The 23,545-nt window shown below is 35.5% G+C and overlaps 1 protein-coding gene and 1 pseudogene across 1 annotated transcript in view; both read right to left on the bottom strand.

Moving 5' to 3' along the window:
• Positions 1-319: 319 nt before the first annotated feature.
• The window catches only part of LOC144337077 (zinc finger protein 728-like), a 57,860-nt gene continuing 34,634 nt past the window's right edge, over positions 320-23,545 (bottom strand). Inside the window, exons 5-6 of the mRNA XM_077979900.1 lie at positions 13,304-13,393; positions 320-462 (exon numbers count right to left, since the gene is read on the bottom strand). Of these exons, the coding sequence (XP_077836026.1) occupies positions 320-462; positions 13,304-13,393 (233 nt within the window). The remainder of the gene's footprint in view (positions 463-13,303; positions 13,394-23,545) is intronic.
• Positions 12,085-13,070, bottom strand: LOC144336793 (uncharacterized; annotated as a pseudogene).

Below are 23,545 nucleotides of genomic sequence, written 5' to 3'. Positions count from 1 at the left end.
ATTTTTAAAAACTTATATAGTATAAAATTAAAATGTTTCTAGAAATAAAAAAAGAGATATATAAATAAATAAGAAAAAAAGTGGATTACTCACAATAGCTAAGGTATGAAATCAACCTAAGTGTCCATCAACAGGTGAATGAATTTTAAAAAGTGATATATTTACACAAGGGAATGCTATTCATTTCTTAAAAAGAAAGAAGTCTTGGAGGTGGGCTCAGCAGTCTGTGCCTTAGCAAGCCTTGCAGATATTCTGATGCAACCAAAGTTTGAGGGACACTGCAAAGGATAGTGTCCATATGATTGCTGGGTCACCCCACCTATCCTGAAAGTGAGGAACATCCCGAGTGAGACCAGTTAGCATATTGTAGCTCTTTCTCCAGCCACAACCAGAAAGTCTTTGCTTCCCCTTTGCCTTCCACCACGATGGGAAGTTTCCTGAAGCCTCTGTAGCTGTGCAAAACTAGAAAAAGATGCACACCCAAAAGCCTCATTTGAAACTTCCAGACAGAAACCAAGCATTTGGAAAGTCTCTTTGGACAGTTTTAAACACAATTGCAGAAAAGAAAGCAACCTTACTCAGTGAGATGGTGATGAGAATGAAGACTTTTATGATGATCTACTTCCACTTAATAGTGACTTTACAATCCTTAACACTGCACTCAGCTACCAAGCCAATGAATAAGATTGTGCATCACAGTTGAAATCTGTTCTCCACTCCTTTTGTAGTTGTTCTGAATTGGGTACCAGAAGTCAATTGTCTCATTATTAACATAGCTTCTAAACTGATTCATTTTTGTGACACATAATGACTGTTAGTTGAGTTCTAGTTGTATGTTAAAAAATGCTGATAAAAAATATTTCTACAGAGACGACAGTCAATTAAAATTAACTGTGAGTTATGCTAGGAGCTATACTTAATTCACTTAGACTATTTGGTCATTTTAAAAATATATTTCAAAGAAGAAAAATTTTTTTAAAAAGTCTTTTTATTTTCAACAACATTGATGAACCTGGAAGACATTAGGTTAAGTGAAATAAGCCAGCACACACACAAAATAATAAAAAATTATCTCATTTCTATGTAGAGTATTAAAAAATTCAAACTCACTCCAGGTGTGAAGTGGCGGCCTTGTGTGTGATCTTTCTGCCCTCCCCAAGTTTGTATTTTCGACATTAAAGTCTACTTCTTAACTAAAAGTTTTAAATTGGAAAAGAAAAAAAACTCAAACTCATAAAAGCAAAGAGTAGAATGATGATTGCCTGAAGCTGGAGGTGGAGGAGATGTTGGTCAAAAGTAATGAGTCTTTGCTACATCTCTTACCTTAACAAATAAGTTATTCTTCTCTTTTTTTAAATCACCAGGGAATTGAATTATTTCCTGAAGAATTACAACTGAAAGAATAACATATTTATTAAAGCAATGAAGGTTGTATACTGAAATTTCAGAGGCTTTGCAAAATAATATATATTCTGCTCAAATCACCATTTCCTTTTTTTTTTTTTCTGATTAAGAGGACTTTTTCATGGTCTTTCAGGGATTATATTTTCGTTCACCTTCTATCTGCCTTCTCTTTCTTCAGCCAATTGATTAAAAAAGAGATGCAGAGAAGACACATTTTCTTCTCATCCACACATCACTTTCACTTGCTATTAGTCAAGGTGATTTGAGCTGAGAATAGCAGTTTTCTATCATGAAAGCAACTTCTCAGAAATAAACAACACTCGGAAACAAAACTATAAATCTTTCAACAAAAGCTAACGTATTTTAAGCAAAATAAGCATATGCAGCAATAATAAAATGCTTGTGGTAGAATGGATTTATTTTATTTCTATTGAGTTCAGATAAGATTTTACCAAAAGCTAGCAAATATAGAGCAGAAAAAAGAATACTTCTGAAACAAGAATATTGTAAATGAAGGTAATTTGTCAATAGAAATAAGAATATGACCTCATGTTAATAGTCTCATCTACAGTTGTACAACACCAAATGCTATTTTTTATTATAAACTGTATTTCATATAAGTATTCAATTTATATCATCCTCTTTCACTATTTCAATGCCTTCTCCACTTTGTATCAGTAGAAAACAGGTCAGCTGCTTCCAAGAAAGCAGGCAATGCTCTTCTTACTTTGATGATGACGAAGAGCACTTGTTTCGGTGATAAACCTGGTTGATTTTTTGTATTTAGTAGACAATGGTTTCACCTTGTTGGCCAGGTTGGTCTCAAACTCCTGACCTCAGGTGATCCATCCTCTTCAGCCTCCCAAAGGACTAAGATGACAGGCGTGAGCCACCACACTTGGCCCAGATTTATTCTTTTAGTCTGAAGTTGTCTTGGCTATTTGAACTCTTTAATTCTTTTGTATATATATTTAGAATAGTTTTTCTAATTCTATAAAAAAGCGTCATGGATAGTCTTGATAAAAACAGCACTTAATCTGTAGGTTGCTTTAGGCAGAATGACCATTTTAACTATATTATTTGAATCCATGAGCATCCAGTATTTTTCTATTTATTTGCATTCTCTCTCATTTCTTTCAGCATTGCAGTTCTTTGTAGAGATATTTTACCCCCTTGACTTAATGTATTTCTAGGTAATTTTTTTGTGTGTGGCTATTGTAAATAGAGCTCTTTTTTTAATGTTGTTCTCAGTTTATTATTGGCGTATAAAATTCTATGTATTTGTGTTGATTTTGTATTCTGAGATTTTTTTGAAGTCTTTAGGCTTAGGAGTCTTTTGGTGAAATCCTTAAAGTATTCTAGGTAGAGAAATATATCATCAATAAAGATAATTTGACTTCCTTTGCTATTTGGATTCCTTTTATTTTTCTGGCTAGGACTCCATTACTATGTTCAGTAGGACTGTTTAGGATGGATATTCTCATCTTATTTTTATTCTTATGGAGAATGCATCTACTTTTTGCTTTTTTAGTATGTTTGCTAAGGATTTGTCATAGATGACTCTCATTCTTTTGAGGTATGTCTCATCAATCTCTAGTGTGTTGAGAATATTTTTGAGTCAATATTGGATTTTCTTGAATGCTTTCTCTGCCCCTACTGTGTTAATTAAATATTTTTTCTTTTAATTATCTTTACATGGTGAATCACACTTACTGACTTGCATATGATGAAACATCTTTGTATTTATGGAATAAAGCTCACATGATAGTAGCAAAATAACTTTGATTTGCTTTTGAATTCAGTTTGCTAGTATTTCATGGAGGATTATTGTTCCAATGTTCACCCAGAATATTGACCTGTAGTTTCCTTCGTTATGTTTTCACTAGATTTTAGTTTCACATAATTCATTGATTTCATGCCATTAGGTTGAAATGCCACCTTGATTTTTTGGAATACTCAGTAGGATTAGGACCAGCTTATCTTTGTATATGTAGTAAAATATGGCTGTGGTTTCATATGATCCAGGGCTTTTTATGGTTAGTAGTTTTATTATTACTTATTCAACGTCATTACACATTTTACATTTTTGCTCTGTTAAAGACTTCTGTTATTTTCTGTCAATATTGGGAAGTTTTGTATATCCAGGAGTTTATCTATTTTCTCTAAATTTTCTACTTTGCATGCATGTTCACAGAAGTCTCTGAAGATATTTTTAAATCTATGTATAATCAGATGTGATTTCTCATCTCTAACATTTAAATAAATGCCGAATAAGAGTTTAACAAAATTCGACATTTCTTCATAAATTTCTGAAAAAAGGAGGTATAGGACAAATGAACCTCAAGCCAATAATTGCCACATATAACACACACATACACACAAAAAGCACAGCTAATAACATACTAAACAGGGAAATCTTGTAAGCTTTTACTCTAAGAGCAGACAAAAATGCCCACTTTCTTCAGTCTTATTAAACATAGTACTAACTATCCAAGAAAGAAAAATTAGAAAATAAAAATCAAAGCACTGAGATTAGAAAAAATGTTAAATTATTCCGGTGTAATTTTTATTTCTATATATAATTTTAAGTAAATGAAAGCCTAAGACATTACTAAAAATTAGTAGGACTAATAAATGTATTAAACTTGCAGAATACAAAAGCAACATACAAGTGTCAGTAGAATTTCTATACATTGACAACTATCATTAAATGAAATTAAAGAAATTAAACACAATTGGAAAAATATTAATCATAAAATGGCGTTACTAATATTGTTAAACATCTGTATTATACAAAATGATGTACGGCTATAATGCAACCTCTACCGAAATACCAGTGACATAATTAACAAATTTTTAAAAATACATCTAAAATTTATAGGGTACCACAAAAGGCCCTGAATAGCCAAAGTAATCAAGCAATAGAAAAAGTGAAGGTATCTGACTTTGAGATATACTAAAAAGCTATAGTAAAAAAAAAAAAAAAAAAAGTGTGTGGTACCTGAATTAAAACACACAAGCGAGTAGAGAAGAAAAAGGAAACCAGAAATATATTGATGTATTTACAGCCATCTGATTTTTAAATAATGGTGGCAATTTCTTAGGGAAAAGGCAGCATCTTCAATAAATGGTGTTGAGAAACTTTATATCCACATATACAAAAATATAATAAGACCCTCAACTAATACCATATATAAATAAATTAGATACTTAAATAAAATAAAAACACAAAATAAATTAGATACTTAAAATAAAAACACAAAATAAATTAGATACTTAAATATAAGATCTAAAACTCTGAAACTACTATAAACAACATAGATTGAAAGCCCTGTAACACTGGTTGGGCAGTGACTTTTAAAATTTGACTTCAAATCCCAAGGAGCAAATTGAAAACATAGATGAATCAGATTATTTTAAATTTAAAAACTGCTGCACGGAATATAATACAATCAACAGGATGAGGAAACCAAAAAATGGAAGAAAATGTTTGCAAATAATAAATGTGATAAGGGATTAATATCAAAACTATATAACAAAATCAAATGACTATACAACAAAAAACAAATAACTATTAAAAATGAGAAAAAGGCTTAAATATTTTTCAGAAAAAGACATACATATGGCCAACAGATATATTAAAAACATGCTCAACGTCAATTATTATCAGGGAAAGGCAAGCAAAAAAAAGAACTATGAGATACCAACTCACTTCTGTTAGAAGGACTCTAAGAAGAAAAAGTGTTGGTAGAATTCTGAAGAGAAGAAAATGCTTGCACACTATTTGTTTGAATGTAAGTGAGGACAGCCATTATGAAAAACAAAATAGTTTTCTTAAAAAACTTAAAAATCAAACTACCATATAACAATTGCACCACTGTATATCCAAAACAAATGAAATTAGAATGAAGAAACATTTGCACTTCTAGGTTGTTTGCAGCACTCTTCACGTGTAAAATATATAAAATCAACAGTTCAACATCTAGTGAGTAAATAAAGGCAATGTGGTAGATATACACAATGGAATAATATTCATCTTTAAACAACAAAAATTCTATTATTTTCAATCACATGGATTACCCTGGAGGACATTATATTAGTTGAAATAAGGGAAGCACAGAAAGATTAATGTCTCATGATTTCACTTACACATGGATTCTAAAAAAGTTAATCTCATCGATGTAGAGTAAACTGGTGACCACCAAATGCCAAGGTATTTAGAAGAAATGGGGGGATTGAAAGATGCCTGTCAAATAATACATAATTATACTTGGATAAAAGAAATAATTTCAAGAGACTTATTGTACAGCATGATGACTATAGTTCATAATGTATTTGTATTTTTGAAAAATGTTTAAAATTTCATGTTGTCTAACCATAAAAATGTTAACAATATAAGATAAAGTATTAATTACCTAGTTCTAAGCATTTGACAATGTATATATATACTTCAAAATGTTGTTTAATGAAATACACATTTTATTTGTCAAGTTAAGAATAACAATGTTTCAAATACTGTCTGTCTCTTTGCTGTTTTCTCATTTGTCAGTCATAACCACAGGAACTTTGATGTTTAACAGTATGTTCTGAACCCAGCACAGTACATGGGAGAAGTCAAAGACTTTAGGACTTTTATTTTAAGCTTGGGGCACCTGAAGTTATTGGTGCTTATGGTAATAGTATGAAAGACACGAAAAGGGCAGGCTTGCTTATGCTCACATGATTGGCCACTGTGTGATCACAGTAAACTGGTTTGCATGCAAACTAACAGGAAATGTTTTAATCCAAAAGCTGCCATTATCTCCAAACGTTTTCAGAGAAAATCATCTAGGAGATCACTACAGTTAGGTGACTAAGAATATAAACTGTAGACTAAACTTCAACCACTAAAACATTTCTTTAAAAAATGAGTGATAAATTTCTCCAAATTGTAGTATCAATATAGAAAATAAGTATTATTCCAAATTTACAGCAGTTATTTTATTGTTTTGCAGTCTTTAACATTCGCACTTTAAATAGAGGATTTTGCATGGAAATGTAAGTTGTTCTGTAAGTACATCCTAAATAACTAAATTTAAAATTGCTCACTATTAATTCTCTTAAAAATTTAATATTTATATGTATGTTCTAGCAAATTACATATTTGCCACACTTTGTATAAAAGCCTGACATTTTTCTTTTAGAAAGAAACACCATGATGATTTAATCCTCTCTTCGGAAGACAATGTATGTCTTTTATGTTAATTAGCCAATCTTAAAGTTATATTTATAAGCAAACTTTCCAGTCAAAACCAATTTTTCAGTGCATTAAAAAATACCAATGTCCTCCTTAAAACCTACAACATACCGTGTGAAACCACATGGCAGGAAAACAACAGTGAGAAAACTGTAGTCGTAACACAGAAAAAGAAGGTCTGTGATGCATATATGGTTTGAATGCACATAAAAGGATAAAACTTAGATAATTAGGACATGAATGAAGCATTTCTCTTTAAATTCAGCAAGATTCAGCTTTGCAGCCTGGAAAAAATGTTCTCACATGAAGAATAAATGTTATTTCTTTGCAATTGGTATTTTCCATCTCTGACTTGAAGTTACAAACTAACTTTAGCAGGAATATTTATGACTAATTATGGAGCATCTGTTATACACTGAACACCATCATGTTTGTTTACTACATTTATATATAAAAGCATCCACATGACTTATGAAGCTTCCCTAGTACTTACTGAAACAAATTGACTCAATAAATAAAATTTACTTATGTCACTTATAAAAAGTTAAGGGAATAATTAAAGAAAAGTAAGCTTATATAGGGTTCTAGAAGCTAATGGAATGTTTTAACTAAATAAAATGTAATAATACACAAATTGTGGAATTACTTCTAAAAATAATTTTGTGTGCATGATGAAATTTTATAAAAATTATTCTTATAACTACAAATGAGCTCAGATAATAAATACTTCATAAACTATAAAAAAAAAAAAACAGGAAACAAAAAGATTATGGGTCTAGGCCGGGCATGGTGGCTCACACCTGTAATCCCAGCACTTTGGGAGGCTGAGATGGCTGGATCACCTGAGGTCAGGAGTTCGAGACAAACCTGGCCAACATGGTGAAACCCCATCTCTACGCAAAATGCAAAAATTAGCCAGGCGTGGTGGCACATGCCTGTAATCCAAGTTACTCGGGAGGCTGAGGCAGGAGAATCATTTGATCCCAGGAGGCGGAGGTTGCAGTGAGCCAAGACCATGCTATCGCACTCGAGCGTGGGCAACAAGAAGGAAACTTGGTCTCAGAAAAAAAAAAAAAAAAAAGATTATGGGTCTAGAATGAGTATCATGCAAGTAAAAACAGAAAATTTGCATGGAAAGATTCTAAATCATAAGCTATAAGATAGTGTAATAAACTGAATACAAAGCAGAGTATACATTTGCTTTTAGCATTTTTGAGGATTTTTGTTTTCTAGTAAATTAGACATCTTGTTAAAATGCTTTGCTTTGTTTCAATATTGCCCTTTTCTTCTGAAAACAGTTACAAACTTAAACACCCTTGCTCCTTAAACCTAAGTTATATCTTTAGACTAATAGATGTGTATGTTTAACTGTATGTAAGTCAAAACTAAAACTCCATTATGTGCTCTCAGGCAGAGGCCACATGTTCAAAAAATACATAATAAAGTTTCGAAAATTATTCAGGACTCAGAAATATATTGATTTTATTTATGTTTATATATAATTTTTATGATACCATAAAAACAACCATGTAGTCAATAACAATTTAACTGTACAATTTAGAGTAACTAAGACTGTAGAATTGAATTGTTTGTAATACAAAGCATAAAAGCCAGAGGTTATAGGTACCTTATCACAATGTGATTATTATACATTGTATGACTGTACCAAAATATACCATATATGACATAAATATATACACATATTATGTACACACAAAAACTAAGAAAAATAAATTTAAATATAAAAAAAATTAACCCACAGGAACCATATTCTTTCACTTATTTGCAGTTTAAAGCCACTGAAAAAGAAGAATCCTAGAAATGTTAGTCTATTATGTTACCAAATAGTGTATTGTTACCATCTTTTAAATACACCCTTGAGTAAGGTGGAATAGGTTAAAATTAGTGGCATAATAACACTTTGCTGAATGTATAACAGTGTTTAACATGTCATCAATATTCAATTAAAAAATTAACACACAATTTAAAACTTTAAAACTGTAGTTTTATCACATAAAAGTACAATTAGTAAAATGACATACTAATTATTTTGATTTAATTTTAACTATAAGTAATGGCCGGGTGCGGTGGCTCAAGCCTGTAATCCCAGCACTTTGGGAGGCCGAGACGGGCGGATCACGAGGTCAGGAGATCGAGACCATCCTGGCTAACACGGTGAAACTCCGTCTCTACTAAAAAATACAAAAAACTAGCCGGGCGAGGTGGCGGGCGCCTGTAGTCTCAGCTACTCGGGAGGCTGAGGCAGGAGAATGGCGTAAACCCGGGAGGCGGAGCTTGCAGTGAGCTGAGATCCGGCCACTGCACTCCAGCCTGGTCCACAGAGTGAGACTCCGTCTCAAAAAAAAAAAAAAAAAAACTATAGGAACGATTTTCTCTCATAATAATGTATTAGAATATTACTTAGGGCTGGGTGCAGTGGCTAACACCTATAATCACAGCACTTTGGGAAGCCAAAGCAGGCAGATCACTTGAGGTCAAAAGTTCAAGACCAGCCTGGTCAACATGGTGAAACCTTCCTTTACTAAAACACAAAAATTAGTTGGATGTGGTCATGGGCACGTGTAATCTCAGCTACTTGGGAGGGAGAGACAGGAGCATAGCTTGAACCTGGGAGGAGGAGCCTATAATGAGCCGAGATTATGCCACTGCACTCCAGCCTGGGCCAACAGAACGAGATTCCCTCTCAAAAAAAAAAAAAAAAAAAAGAATATTACTCTGAACGCCTACCTCATACATCACTCAATTCTATAAGTTAACCACAAATAGCTTTTCAACTTAGATTTTCATCATGAATCTTACATTTTAATGTCCTCAGTCATCCATAAGAAAGGTAATAAATAATGACCACCTAATAAAAGTCTCCCAAATCTTTGATGCAGAAAGAATTGATCAGAGGCTTTTACATGTGAAAACAACAGAAACGAAGAAATAGCATAAAGTAATTAAAGAGTTGAATTCCATCAGTATTCAGTTTCCAAATAAGCTTTTTTTTTTTTTTTTTTTTTTTATCTTTTGAGACAGAGTCTCGCTCTGTCACCCAGGCTGCAATGCAGTGGCAACATCTCAGCTCACTGCAACCTCTGGCTCCCAGGTTCAAGTGATTCTCATGCCTCAGCCTCCCAAGTAGCTGGGACTACAGGTGTGCACTACCATGCTTCGCTAATATTTGTATTTCTTTTTAGTAGACATGGGATTTCACCATGTTGGCCAGGCTGGTCTTCAACTCAGGTGATCTGCCCACCTCAGCATCCCAAAGTGTTGGCCTTACAGGTGTAAGCCACTGTGTCTGGCAAAAAAAAAAATCTACAGTTTCAGGACAAAAGTATACTTTAAATGAGATTATAACTCTTCAAAGATCTACTTCTTTTAAAGTTACTTACAAATAATTTTTCTTTTCACCAACTTTAGTTTTGAATTTTTTCCTATACTCAGCAATCTGAGTAAGTGTAATGTCTGAAGTTTGAGAGACAGGTATTTCTACTGTGGATTCTCTTTACTTAATTTTGGATTAAATTTTTAAAATATTTACTGTATCTGCAAAAATATATTTTAGTATAAACTTTTGTGTTTTATAATCTGTAGTTTTTTGAAAAATGTTTTTCCAAATTCATTAAATTTGCAGGGTTATTCTTCAATATAAATTCCCTGATGTTGAGCAAAGTTGGAACAACTACCTCAGGGTTTTCCTGTAGTACAAAATGTGTACAATAAAACCTGTGATACAAGTAAAGGTACTACAATCCTTTTTATATTTGTAATGTGTTTCCTCAAAATAAATATTCTTCTGTAATTTAAGGGCTTATATTTTCTGAAAGATCTATTGACACCAATTGCACTTTTAACGCTTTTATTTAGTATGAACTCTCTGATATTGACTAAGATGTGAGAAGATATTAATGATTTTTTTTTTCCAGACAGAGTTTCCCTCTGTTGCCCAGGCTAGTATAAATGCTTTCCTTTGCAAAAAGGCATGAGCATTGGTTAAATGTTTTGCCACATTGTTCACACTAGTTTTCTCCAATATGAGTTATCTTACCTACAATCAAGTGTGACAGCCATTTAAAGGCTTTGTCACATTCTTCACATTTCTAGGATTTCTCACCAGTATGATTTCTTTTATACTCAGAAAAGTTTCAGGTGTTGCCAAAAGCATTGTCACATCTTTCAGGTTTGTAGTTTCTCTCTAGTATGAATTAGCCTGTGTCTGTTAAGAATTGAGGATCTGTTAGAGGCTTTCCCACATTCTTCACATGTGTATGGTTTCTGTCCAGTATGAGTTGTCTTATATGTGGTAAGCCTTAAGGACTGGTTAAAGGCTTTGCCACATTCCACACAACTGTAGGAATTCCCTCCAGTATGAATTACCTTATGTTTAGTAAGGATTGAGGAAGAGTTAAAAAATCTGCCACGTTCTTCACATTTGTAGGGTTTCCCTTCTCTATAAATTCCCTTATGTTCAGTAAGGGTTGAGAACTAATTGAAAGCTTTGCCACATTTTTCACATTTGTAGGGTTTTTCCTCCCATATGAATTCTCTTATGAGTAGTAAGGTGTGAGGATTGGTTGAACTCTTTACCACATTCTTCACATTTGTAGAATTTCTTTCCAGTATGAATTTTGTTATGTTTATTGAAGACTGAGACCCAGCTAAAGGCTTTGCCACATTCTTCACATTTGTAGGGTTTCTCTCCAGCATGAATTCTCTTGTGTTCACTAAGGCTTGAGGGCCAGCTGAAGGCTTTTCCACATTCTTCACATTTGTAGGGTTTCTCTCCAGTATGAATTACCTTATGTTTAGTAAGGGTTGAGAAATTACCATGGGCTTTGCCACATTCTTCACATTTGTAGGGTTTCTCTCCAGTATGAATTGTCTTGTGTGCAGTAAGGGTTGAGGCCTTACTAAAGGCTTTGCCACATTCTTCACATTTGTAGGGTTTCTCTCCAGTATGAATTATCTTATGTTTAGTAAGGGCTGAGAAGTTAACATAGGCTGTGCCACATTCTTCACATTTGTAGGGTTTCTCTCCAGTATGAATTCTCTTATGTTCACTAAGTCTTCAGGACCAGATGAAGGCTTTGCCACATTCTTCACATTTGTAGGGTTTCTCTCCAGCATGAATTCTCTTATGTTCAATAAGGCTTGAGGGACAGCTGAAGGCTTTTCCACATTCTTCACATTTGTAGGGTTTCTCTCTAGTATGAATTCTCTTATGTTCCGTAAGGTTTGAGCACCGGTAGAAAGCTTTGCCACATTCTGCACATTTGTAGGGTTTCTCTCCAGTATGAATTCTCTTATGTTCACTAAGTCTTGAGGACCGGTTGAAACCTTTGCCACATTCTTCACATTTGTAGGGTTTCTCTGCAGCATGAATTCTCTTATGTTCAATAAGGTTTGAGGGCCAGCTGAAGGCTTTTCCACATTCTTCACATTTGTAGGGTTTCTCTCCAGTATGAATTCTCTTATGTACCGTCAGGTTTGCGGACCGGTTGAAAGCTTTGCCACATTCTTCACATTTGTAGGGTTTCTCTCCAGCATGAATTCTCTTATGTTCAATAAGGCTTGAGGGACAGCTGAAGGCTTTTCTACATTCTTCACATTTGTAGGGTTTCTCTCCAGTATGAATTGCCTTATGTTTAGTAAGGTTTGAGAAGTTACCATAGGCTTTGCCACATTCTTCACATTTGTAGGGTTTCTCTCCAGTATGAATTCTCTTATGTTCCGTAAGTTTTGAGGACCCGTAGAAAGCTTTGCCACATTCTTCACATTTGTAGGGTTTCTCTCCAGTATGAATTCTCTTATGTTCACTAAGTTTTGAGGACCGGTTGAAACCTTTGCCACATTCTTCACATTTGTAGGGTTTCTCTCCAGCATGACTTCTCTTATGTTCAATAAGGCTTGAGGGCCAGCTGAAGGCTTTTCCACATTCTTCACATTTGTAGGGTTTCTCTCCAGTATGAATTACCTTATGTTTAGTAAGGGTTGAGAAGTTACCATAGGCTTTGCCACATTCTTCACATTTGTAGGGTTTCTCTCCAGTATGAATTCTCTTATGTACCGTAAGACTTGAGGACCGGTTGAAAGCTTTACCACATTCTTCACATTTGTAGGGTTTCTCTCCAGTATGAATTCTCTTATGTGTCACAAGATCTGAGGACCAGTTGAAAGCTTTGCCACATTGTTCACATTTGTAGGGTTTCTCTCCAGCATGAATTACCTTATGCTTGGTAAGGGTAGAGGCCTTACTAAAGGCTTTGCCACATTCTTCACATTTGTAAGGTTTCTCTCCAGTATGAATTCTCTTATAATAAGCAAGGGTTGAGGAGCAGTTAAAGGCTTTGCCATCTTCTTCACATTTGTAGGAATTTTCTCTGGTATAAATTCTTTTATGTCGACATAGGTGTGAACGCATGCAAAATGATCTGACATATTCCTTACATTTCAAAAGCTTCTTTCTAGTATGCCTTATCTTATATCTTTTTGAATTTGAACATCTATGAAAGACGTTTACATATTTGCCACATTGAAATACTTTGCTCTGTGTAGTTGTCAAACTCTGCTTAAGCTTATTATAACCTTTTTTGTGCACCTTACACTCATCCACATTGGTACAACCAATTTTTAACTGTAAATTCTCAGGTCCACATTTTTCACATCTTCTCAATATCACTTTTCGGAGAGAATCTTCTATGCCCTGCTCTGGACAAAGGTGTTGAGCAAAATGAGAACATATAACTGAAAAGAAATAAAAATAACAAATTAGTCCACTTATTAGACTCAGATAAATACAGTTTCCAAATCTAACCTATAAAATTATTCAAACTACATAAGTAAGATTACATTGCAATATGACACAGGCCCTAATTCTTCACAGACATATAAATGTAATGAAAACATACAGACCAAAATACATATGTGGATAATTTATACATGAGTTAAGTGTGTACAGTGTCTGAATTAAACCCAATGCAAAGAACCACATAGAAAAAAAGAAAAGTTTGTTACATTTACCCATTACAACTCTTTCTGCTCCTCAGTATTACCTAGTCCCTTCAGAAGTAAATTGTAACTTCTGGCTTTTCTTTAAAGGAAAGTAAAATATTGGCATGTACAATTTAATTTCTGTCTTCTACTGGCCTTTCCACACACTGGTTTCTGTCTCCCATGACATAAATTGCTGAAATAAATGATGGTATACTTTCATTTTGAGTCTGCTGAGACCAAAGGTAAATACACTGCAGCAGAGCACTGCAGTGCTGCAGAGACAGAACAGGTGTACCAGGTAATTACTTTTCAGGAGAAACGTAATCTCTTTAAACTAAAAGTAAGCACAAAATTTCAGACAACACAAATCTGAAGAACATGTTTGACAGACCCACACAATCTCTAGTCAAGACCATTGCTTTCTGACTATGCCAGGACAAAGCTACATTAATAAATTTTGTGACAGGTAACCTTTTTAAATGTCCAAATCTCAAAGATTACATACAATCTATACAAAATAGGGCAACATAATGCCACCAAAAATATTATTAAAATTTCAGAAAGAAACCACTAAAAATTTATATACTAATTTTTAAAATGGAATAATAATGCATGAAACAGGAACACAAAAGACTATAAAAAGTTAGAAAAATGAGCATAAGAACAAAAATATCTAAATTGTGGTGATAAAAATACAAAAATAAATAAATGAAAGATTCTAAAATTAAGAAAAACTATGTAAAAATAAAAAAGCTCAAAAAGCAAATTACGATACACACAAATACATTTATAACAAAAACATATTTATAATCACAATTTCAATAGTTACAGACAAAAAGAGAATTTTGGGAGCTGCAAGATAAAAGTGATTTGCAAACAGTCTTATGGCATGGTTAGACGAATTGCTAACAGGAGGAACCAGTTTAGAGAAGAACACAAATGACCTGATGGAGATGAAAAACACAGCATGAGAACTTCGTGAAGCATGCACAAGTATCAATAGCTGAATCGATAAAGCAGAAGAAAGGAGATCAGAGATTGAAGATCAACTGAATGAAATAAAGCAAGAAGACAAGATTAGAGAAAAAAGAATAAAAAGAAATGAACAAAGCCTCCAAGAAATATGGGACTATGTGAAAAGACCAAATCTACGTTTGATTAGGGTACCTGAAAGTGACAGGGAGAATGGAATCAAGTTGGAAAACACTCTTCAAAATATCATCCAGGAGAATGTCCCCAACCTAGCAAGACAGGCCAACATTCAAATTCAGGAAATACAGAGAACACCACAAAGATACTCCTTGAGAAGAGCAACCCCAAGGCACATAATTGCCAGATTCACCAAGGTTGAAATGAAAAAAATGTTGAGGGCAGCCAGAGAGAAAGGTCGGGTTATCCACAAATGGAAGCCCATCAGACTAACAGTGGATCTCTCTGTAGAAACCCTACAAGCCAGAAGAGAGTGGGGAGCCAATATTCAGCATTCTTAAAGAAAGGAATTTTCAACCCAGAATTTCATATCCAGTCAAACTAAGTTTCATAAGTGAAGGAGAAATAAAATCCTTTACAGACAAGCAAAGGCTGAGAGACTTTGTCACCACCAGGCCTGCCTTACAACAACTCCTGAAGGAAGCACTAAACACACAAAGGAACAACTGGTACCAGCCCCTGCAAAAACATACCAAATTGTAAAGACCATCGATACTATGAAGAAACTGCATCAACTAATGGGCAAAATAACCAGCTAGCATCATAATGACATAACAATATTAACCTTAAACACAAGGGCTAAATGCTCCAATTAAAAGACACAGACTGGCAAATTGAATAAAGAGTCAAGATCCATCTAAGTGCTGTATTTCAGTCTATATGTGCAAAGACACATATAGACTCAAAATAAATGGATGGAGGAATATTTACCAAGCAAATGGAAAGAAAAAAAAGAAAAAAATCCGGGGTTGCAATCCCAGTCTCTGATAAAACACACGTTAAACCAATAAAGATCAAAAGAGACAAAGATGGGCATTACATAATGGTAAAGGGGTCAATGCAACAACAAGAGATAACTATCCTAAATATATATGCACCCAATACAGGAGCACCTAGAATCATAAAGCAAGTTCTTAGGGACCTACAAAGAGACATAGATTCCCACACTATAACAGTGGGAGACTTTAACATCCCACTGTCAATATTAGCCTGATCAATGAGACAGAAAACTAACAAGGATATTCAGGAGGTGAACTCAACTCTGGACCAAGCAGACCTAATAGACATCTACAGAACTCTTTGCCACAAATCAACAGAATACACATTCTTCTCAGCACCACATCGCACTTATTCTAAAACTGACCACATAATTGGAAGCAAAACACTCCTCAGCAAATGTAAAAGAATGGAAATCATAACAGTCTCTCAGACCACTGAAATCAAATTAGAACTCAGGATTAAGAAACTCACTAAAAATCGCACAACTACATGGAAACTGAACAACCTGCTCCTGAATGACTACAGGGTCAATAATTAAATGAAAGTAGAACTTAAAAAGTTCTTTGAAACCAATGAGAACAAAGACACAAAATACCAGAATCTCTGGGACTATGACAAAGCAATGTCTAGAGGAAAATTTACAGCACTAAATGCCCACAAGAGAAAGCAAGAAAGATCTAAAATAGACATGCTAAAATCACAATTAAAAGAACTAGAGAAGCAAGAACAAACAAATTCAAACCCTAGCAGAACATAACAAATAACTAAGAGCAGAACAGAAGGAGAGAGCGACAAAAAAAAAAAAAACCCTCAAAAAATAAAAATAAAATAAATCCTGAAGAGGCCAATAACAAGTTCTGAAACTGAGGCAGTAATTATTAGCCTACCAATAGAAAATGTCCAGAACCTGATGGATTCACAGCTGAACTCTGCCAGAGGTACAAAGACGAGCTGACCTATTCTTTCTGAAACTATTCCAAACAATAGAAAAAGAGGGAAGCCTCCCTAACTCATTTTATGAGGCCAGCATCATCCTGATACAAAAACCTGGCAGAGACACAACAACAGCAAAAAAATTTCAAGCCAATATCCCTGATGAACATGGATGTAAAAATCCTCAATAAAATACTGGCAAACTGAATACAGCAGCACATCAAAAAGCTTATCTACCATGATCAAGATGGCTTCATCCCTGAGATGCAAGGGTGGTTCAACATAAGCAAATCAATAAACATAATCCATCACATAAACAGAACCAATGACAAAAACCACATTATCTCAATAGATGCAGAAAAGGCCTTCGATAAATTTCAACACCCCATTCGTCCTAAAAACTCAATAAACTAGGTATTGATGGAACGTATCTCAAAATAATAAGGGCTATTTATGACAAACCCACAGACAATATCATACCGAATGGGCAAAAACCAGAAGCATTCCCTTTGAAAACCTGCACAAGACAAGGAGGTGAGGAGGATTAATTTAACTTGGAAGTGCTATGTCCGGTGAACGATTTAATGTACTATGTACTGTAAATGAACAATAGGTTAGTTGATATTCGGGTTGTGATGCTTGAGCTTTCAGTCTTGTTGTTATGTGTTACAGTTGATTGATCTATTAGAGTGCTTGCTTGTAAGCATGTTGTGGGACTGTGTTTAGTAAGTATGTAAGAATATGTGCTATGTACAGTTAAACATATATAGTACTATATAGTATTCATGTTGGCTAACAGTAATGCACGATTTACATAAAAGTTTATTGAAATGTTTAATACTTAAGTTGCATTTAAAGCTTGCATACCATAAAAGACAGAAAGTAGTTCAAGTTAGAATGCCAGTTTTGGGTGTTGGTGGTGAAGTTAAGTACTTTCTTTCTGAGTTGCCCTAGGGAGAAGTTTTCCATTTTCAGTTTACAAGACTGGTGTATTTATTTATACTACGGGGGCAGGTTCATTTGAGCAGGTTGTTTTCAATTAGGGAGGCAAGTGGTATTAAGACTAGAATTGTGGTGAAATGTATTACGGATGCTACTTGTCCAATAGTCATAAAGGGTTGGCTTATTGGTTGACTTCCGATTCAGGTAAGAGTTAGAATTGTGATTAGGAGTCAAAATAGGAACTGGCTGAGTGGGCAGAATGCCATACTTTGTTGTTTGGATTTGTGGAGAGTGGGTATGAATAATAAGATAAGGATTGATAGGAGGAGTGCTAACACCCCTCCTAGTTTATTAGGAATGGATCATAGAATTGCATATGCGAATAAGAAGTATCATTCTGGTTTAATGTGTGGAGGCGTGCTTAGGGGGTTGGCGGGGATGTAGTTGTTTGGATCGCTTAGAAGGTCAGGCGTGAATAATACTAATGTTATTAAGGTTGTGAAAAAGAGGGCTAGGCCTAGGATGTCCTTAATTGTGTAGTAGGGGTGGAAGTCGATTTTATCGGAGTGAGAGGAAATTCCGCAGGGATTATTTGATTCTGTTTCGTGTAGAAATAATAGGTGTAGAGTAGTCAAGGCTGTGATAATGAAAGGTAGGATAAAGTGAAGGGTAAAGAATCGTGTGAGGGTGGGGTTTTCAATAGAATATCCACCTCAAACTCATTGGACGAGATTGGTTCCAATGTATGGGATTGCTGATAGTAGGTTTGTAATTACGGTGGTGCCTCAGAATGATATTTGGCCTCATGGGAGTACATAGCCCATGAAGGCTGTTGCTATGGTTATGAGTAGAAGTGTGATGCCAGTGTTTCAAGTTTCTGTGAGAAGAAAGGAGCCGTAGTAGAGGCCTCGGCCTACATGTAGAAAAAGGCAGATGAAGAGTATGGAGGCACAGTTGGCGTGGAGGTAGCGAAGGATTCAGCCGTTATTTACCTCTCGGACGATGTGTGCGACTGAGGAGAAGGCAGAGGAAGTGTCTGGTGAGTAGTGTATTGCTAGGAATAGTCCTGTAATAATTTGTAGAATTAGGCCGGTTGCAAGAAGTGAGCCGAAGTTTCATCATATAGAAATGTTAGGTGGGGTGGGTAGGTCAATGAAGGTGTGGTTAATTATTTTTAGGATTGGGTGGGATTTGCGTATTGGGGTCATTAATGTTTTTGTAGTTGAAGTACAACGATGGTTTTTCATATCATTGGTCATGGTTGGAGTCCACGTGAGAACAATGACATATATTTTATTTTTGTTAAACGTATCATTAGTTATGGGGTTTGTGGGGTTTTCTTCTAAACCCTCTCCTATTTATGGAGGGTTGGCATTAATCGTTAGTGGTATAGTTGGTTGTGTGATTATTTTGAATTGTGGGGGAGCGTATATGGGTTTAATGATGTTTTTAGTTTATTTGGGGGGTATGAAAGTTGTTTTTGGGTATACTATGGCGATGGCTATTAAGGAGTATCCTGAAACATGGGGATCGGGGCTTGAGGTTTTTGTGAGTTTTCTGGTAGGATTAGCGATGGAGGTGGGTTTAATTTTATGAGTTAGAGATTTTGATGATTTAGTGGTGGTGGTTAACTTTAATAGTATGGGGGATTGGGTGATTTTTGAGGGTGAGGGGTCGGGGTTAGTTCGAGGGGATTCTATTGGTGCAGGTGCTTTGTATGACTATGGACGTTGATTGGTAGTGGTTAGTGGTTGAACGTTGTTTGTTGGTGTATACATTATTATTGAGATTACTCGGGGTAATAGATTATGTTATTAGGAATAAAGTTAGAATGAGGGGAATAAGAAAGGAGAGGGAGTAAAGTTTGATTATGCCTTTTTGGGTGGTTGTGATGGTGGAGATGGTAGTGTGGATATGTGAAATTGTTTTGGTTATAGATTTTTCCAGTCAGGTTAAGTCTAGTAAGAGGAAGGATAGGTTTTGGCTTATAAGTAGATTTTGGTAGGAGGTTATATGGTGAATTGTGATAGGGTAATATCCTAATATGTTGGAGAATTTAAATGTGTGTGATGGCATGTTTATTTTAAGTTTGTTGGTTATAAGGGCAAGGTCTAGGGCTACTAGAAAGCCCAGGGTGGTTAGATACAGGGCTGAGAGTTTTACATGGTGAGGTATTGTTGGTTGGGGGAGTGAAGTAGGGGAGATATTGTTGGTGATAAGAAATCCTGCTAGTATATTGCCAATAGTGAGGCGTTTGATTGGTTTTAATAAGGTGGGGTCGTTGTCATTAATATAGATTGAGGTTGGGAAGCGGGGTTGTCCTGTTAGGGTTATAAAGATAGTTCGGGTGCTGTAAGCTAGTTAGGGATGGGCAATGAGAGTGATAGATAGGGCTCAGGCGTTGGTATACGACATGTTTGCGGTTTTGATGATGAGGTCTTTGGAGTAGAAGCCTGTGAGGTAGGGTATGCCTGCAAGTGCTAAGTTGCCAATAAATAGGGAGGTTGAAGTAAGGGGTATTGTTTTAAATAACCCTCCTATTTTTCGAATGTCTTGTTCATTGTTTAGGTTATGAATAATGGATCCAGAGCAGATGAATAATATAGCTTTGAAGAAGGCATGGGTGCAGATATGTAGAAACGCTAGGTATGGTTGGTTGATGCCGATAGCAACTATTATGAGGCCCAGTTGGCTTGAGGTGGAAAAGGCTACGATTTTTTTAATATCGTTTTGTGTTAGGGCGCAAACTGCTATGAATATGGTGGTAATGGCTCCTAGGCACAATGTAAGGCTTTGGATTAATGTATTATTTTCTATTAGAGGGTGGAACGGATGAGCAGGAATACTCCGGCGACAACTATCGTGCTGGAGTGGAGTAGAGCTGAGACTGGTGTTGGGCCTTCTATGGTGGAAGGTAGTCAAGAGTGAAGACCAAATTGGGCTGATTTTCCTGTTGCTGCCAGGAGAATACCTATTAGTGGGAGAAGACTTGGGTTGGGGTTTAGGATAAACATTTGTTGAAAGTCTCATGAGTTGTAATGTAGGATGAACCATGTTATGCTTAGGATAAAGCCGATATCGCCAATACGGTTGTATAACATTGCCTGAGTGGCTGCTGTGTTGGCTTCTATTCGAGCCTACCATCAGCTAATTAATAAGAAGGATATAATTCCTATGCCTTCTCAGCCAATGAAAAGTTGAAAGAGGTTGTTGGCAGTGATTAAAATTAGTATGGTGATGAGAAATGTGAGAAGGTACTTAAAGAATTGATTAATGTTTGGGTCTGAACTTATATATCATAGTGAGAATTCTATAATAGATCAAGTAATGAATAGTGCAATTGGGATAAATATTATGGAGAAGTAATCAGATTTGAAGCTTAATGTTAATTCTAATGTTTGGATTGTTATTCAATGTCAGTTTGAGATAATTGCTTCTTGGTCCAGGAGAATATACAAGATTATGGGGAGATGGCTAATGGTGAAAGAATATATCATAGTTGTTTTTACGTAGTATGGGTATAGGTGCTTTTTGTTGGGATTAATAAAGGTAATAGCAATTGGTAGAATTAGAGTGGTTAGGATTGTTATGGTAATGGAGGTGTACATGGTTGTTACTTTTATTTGGAGTTGCACCGATGTTTTTGGTTCCTAAGGCCAATGGATAACTGTAATCCTTTAAAAGTTGGGAAAGCCGTATTTATTAAAAACGGAGACATGGGTTAGCAGCCCTTGCTAGCTTTCTCGGTAAATAAGAAGTGGCAGGCCTCTATGGTTAGATCCACAATCTAATGTTTTGGCTAAACTATATTTACAGGAGGTGAAAACTAGAATAACATTAGGGTTAAGGGACAGGAGTATAATAGGGGAAAGGTGTATGAATATTAGTATGTTTTCTCGTGTAAAGGAAGGTTTTATATTAGTAGTGTGATATGTAAGTATTCCTCGTTGTGTTGTGGTAAATATATAGAGGGAGTAGAGGGCTGTAATTAGCATATTAAGTCCTGTAAGCGTAATGGTGATGTATGATCAGGAGAATGAGGTTATTATTACAAGGAGTTCTCCTACTAGGTTAATAGTAGGGGGTAGGGCGATGTTGGTAAGGTTTGCTGCAAATCATCAAAAGGTTATTAATGGAAATAGTATTTGGAGTCCTCGGGAAAGTAGTAAAATGCGGCTGTGGGTTCGTTCATAGTTGAGTTTGCTAGGCAAAATAATATGGATGAGGTGAGTCCGTGGGTGATTATAAGAACAATTGCACCAATGAAGCTTCAGGGGGTTTGAATGAGGGAGGCTATGATTACTAGGGCTATGTGGCTTATGGAGGAGTATGCGATGAGTGATTTTAGGTCTGTCTGTCAAAGACAGGTAGAGCTTGTTATGATTATGCCCCATAGGGATAATATAAGGAAGGGGTAGGTTATATGTTCTGTTGTAGGCTTAAGGATAGAGATGAGTCGTATCATGCCGTAGCCACCTAGTTTTAGGAGTACTGCAGCAAGGACTATTGATCCAGCAATGGGGGCTTCAACATGGGCTTTGGGGAGTCATAAGTGTAAGCCGTACAGGGGTATTTTTACTATGAAGGCTATTATGCATGCTAGTCAGGTAAGATGTGGGATCAAGTGGTTGTTAGTTTTTGAGTCATGAGCGTGAGTAGCATGATGTTTAGTGAACCCAAACTATTATAGGTATAGATTAACATAATGAGTAGGGGGAGAGAGCCAGTTAGTGTATAGAATAGGAAATATGTGCCTGCGTTAAGGCGTTCTGCTTGGCTGCCTCATCGGATGATGATGATTAGGGTAGGAATGAGACTGGTTTCGAAAGGAATATAAAATATGAATAGTTCTGTGGCTATGAATGTTAGAATTAGAGAGATTTGTAGGAAAATTAACATGGAGAGAGAGAATTTTTTCGTGAGGGGGATTCATTATGTAAGTGATATTGGCTTGCTGTAATCATAAGGGGCAGGAGTCAGGCAGTTAATATTAGGAGAGGTGTCGTTAGAGGGTCGGAAGATAAATGGATTGAGTAGTTGAGGAGATTGTTGCTGGTTTGGTTGAAAAATAATGGGATAATACTGATGGTTAGGCTATGTACGGTAAGGTTAATTCAGATTATGCTATTTTTGGAAAATCACGTTGTTGGTAGTAGTATAATTGTAACAATGAAGTAAATTTAGGTTGTGGATATAGTCTAGACCATATGTGTTAGAGATTGAGATTAGTAGGGCAAGACCGACTGCTGCTTCGCAAGCAGCAAATACTAGTAAGGCGATGGGTATAATGTTAGCTAGTAAGGAGTGCATGTTTAAAGCTATAAGAGTACTTATAATAAACAGTAATGATAATATTCCTTCTAGGCATAATAGGGAGGATATTAGATGTGAGCGATAGGTTAACATACCTAGGAGTGAGATTATAAATGCTAGTGTAACACTTATATAGATGAAAGGCATTTGGTTAGTATGGTTATCACAATCTAATGAGTCGAAATCATTTGTTTTGTTTAAACTACTTACCAATTCAGTTCAATCCAGTCCTTTTTGAGTTCATTCGTAGGCTAGGCTTAGGGTTAGGACAATAATTAGTGTAACTGATGATTTAAGCATGGTTGGAAGATCTGTTGTTTGGAGAGCTCATGGTAGGGGTAGTAGTAGGGCAATTTCTAGGTCAAATAGTAGGAAGGTAATGGCGACTAAGAAAAATTTTATGGAGAAGGGAATGCGGGCAGGGTTTAGAAGGTCAAAGCCACATTCGTAAGGATCGGTTTTTACTGCATAAGAGTTCAGCTGGGGTAGTCAGAATATGATAATTATTAGCAGGAGGGTCAGAAGGGTATTAATTGTCAGTGCTAATGCTAGGTTAATTACTCTTTTTCGAATAGTATCGAAACTAGTTGATTGGAAGTCAACTGTACTAATTATACTAAAAGAGTAGGATCCTCATCAGTAGATAGAGATATAAAGGAATAATCAGACCACATCTACAAAGTGTCAATATCAAGCAGCGGCTTCGAATCCAAAATGGTGGTTAGA

The sequence above is a fragment of the Macaca mulatta genome, chromosome 19 (genome assembly GCF_049350105.2).
Source record: "Macaca mulatta isolate MMU2019108-1 chromosome 19, T2T-MMU8v2.0, whole genome shotgun sequence".
NCBI lineage: Eukaryota > Metazoa > Chordata > Mammalia > Primates > Cercopithecidae > Macaca > Macaca mulatta.
This window is presented reverse-complemented; position numbering and strand designations above follow the sequence as displayed.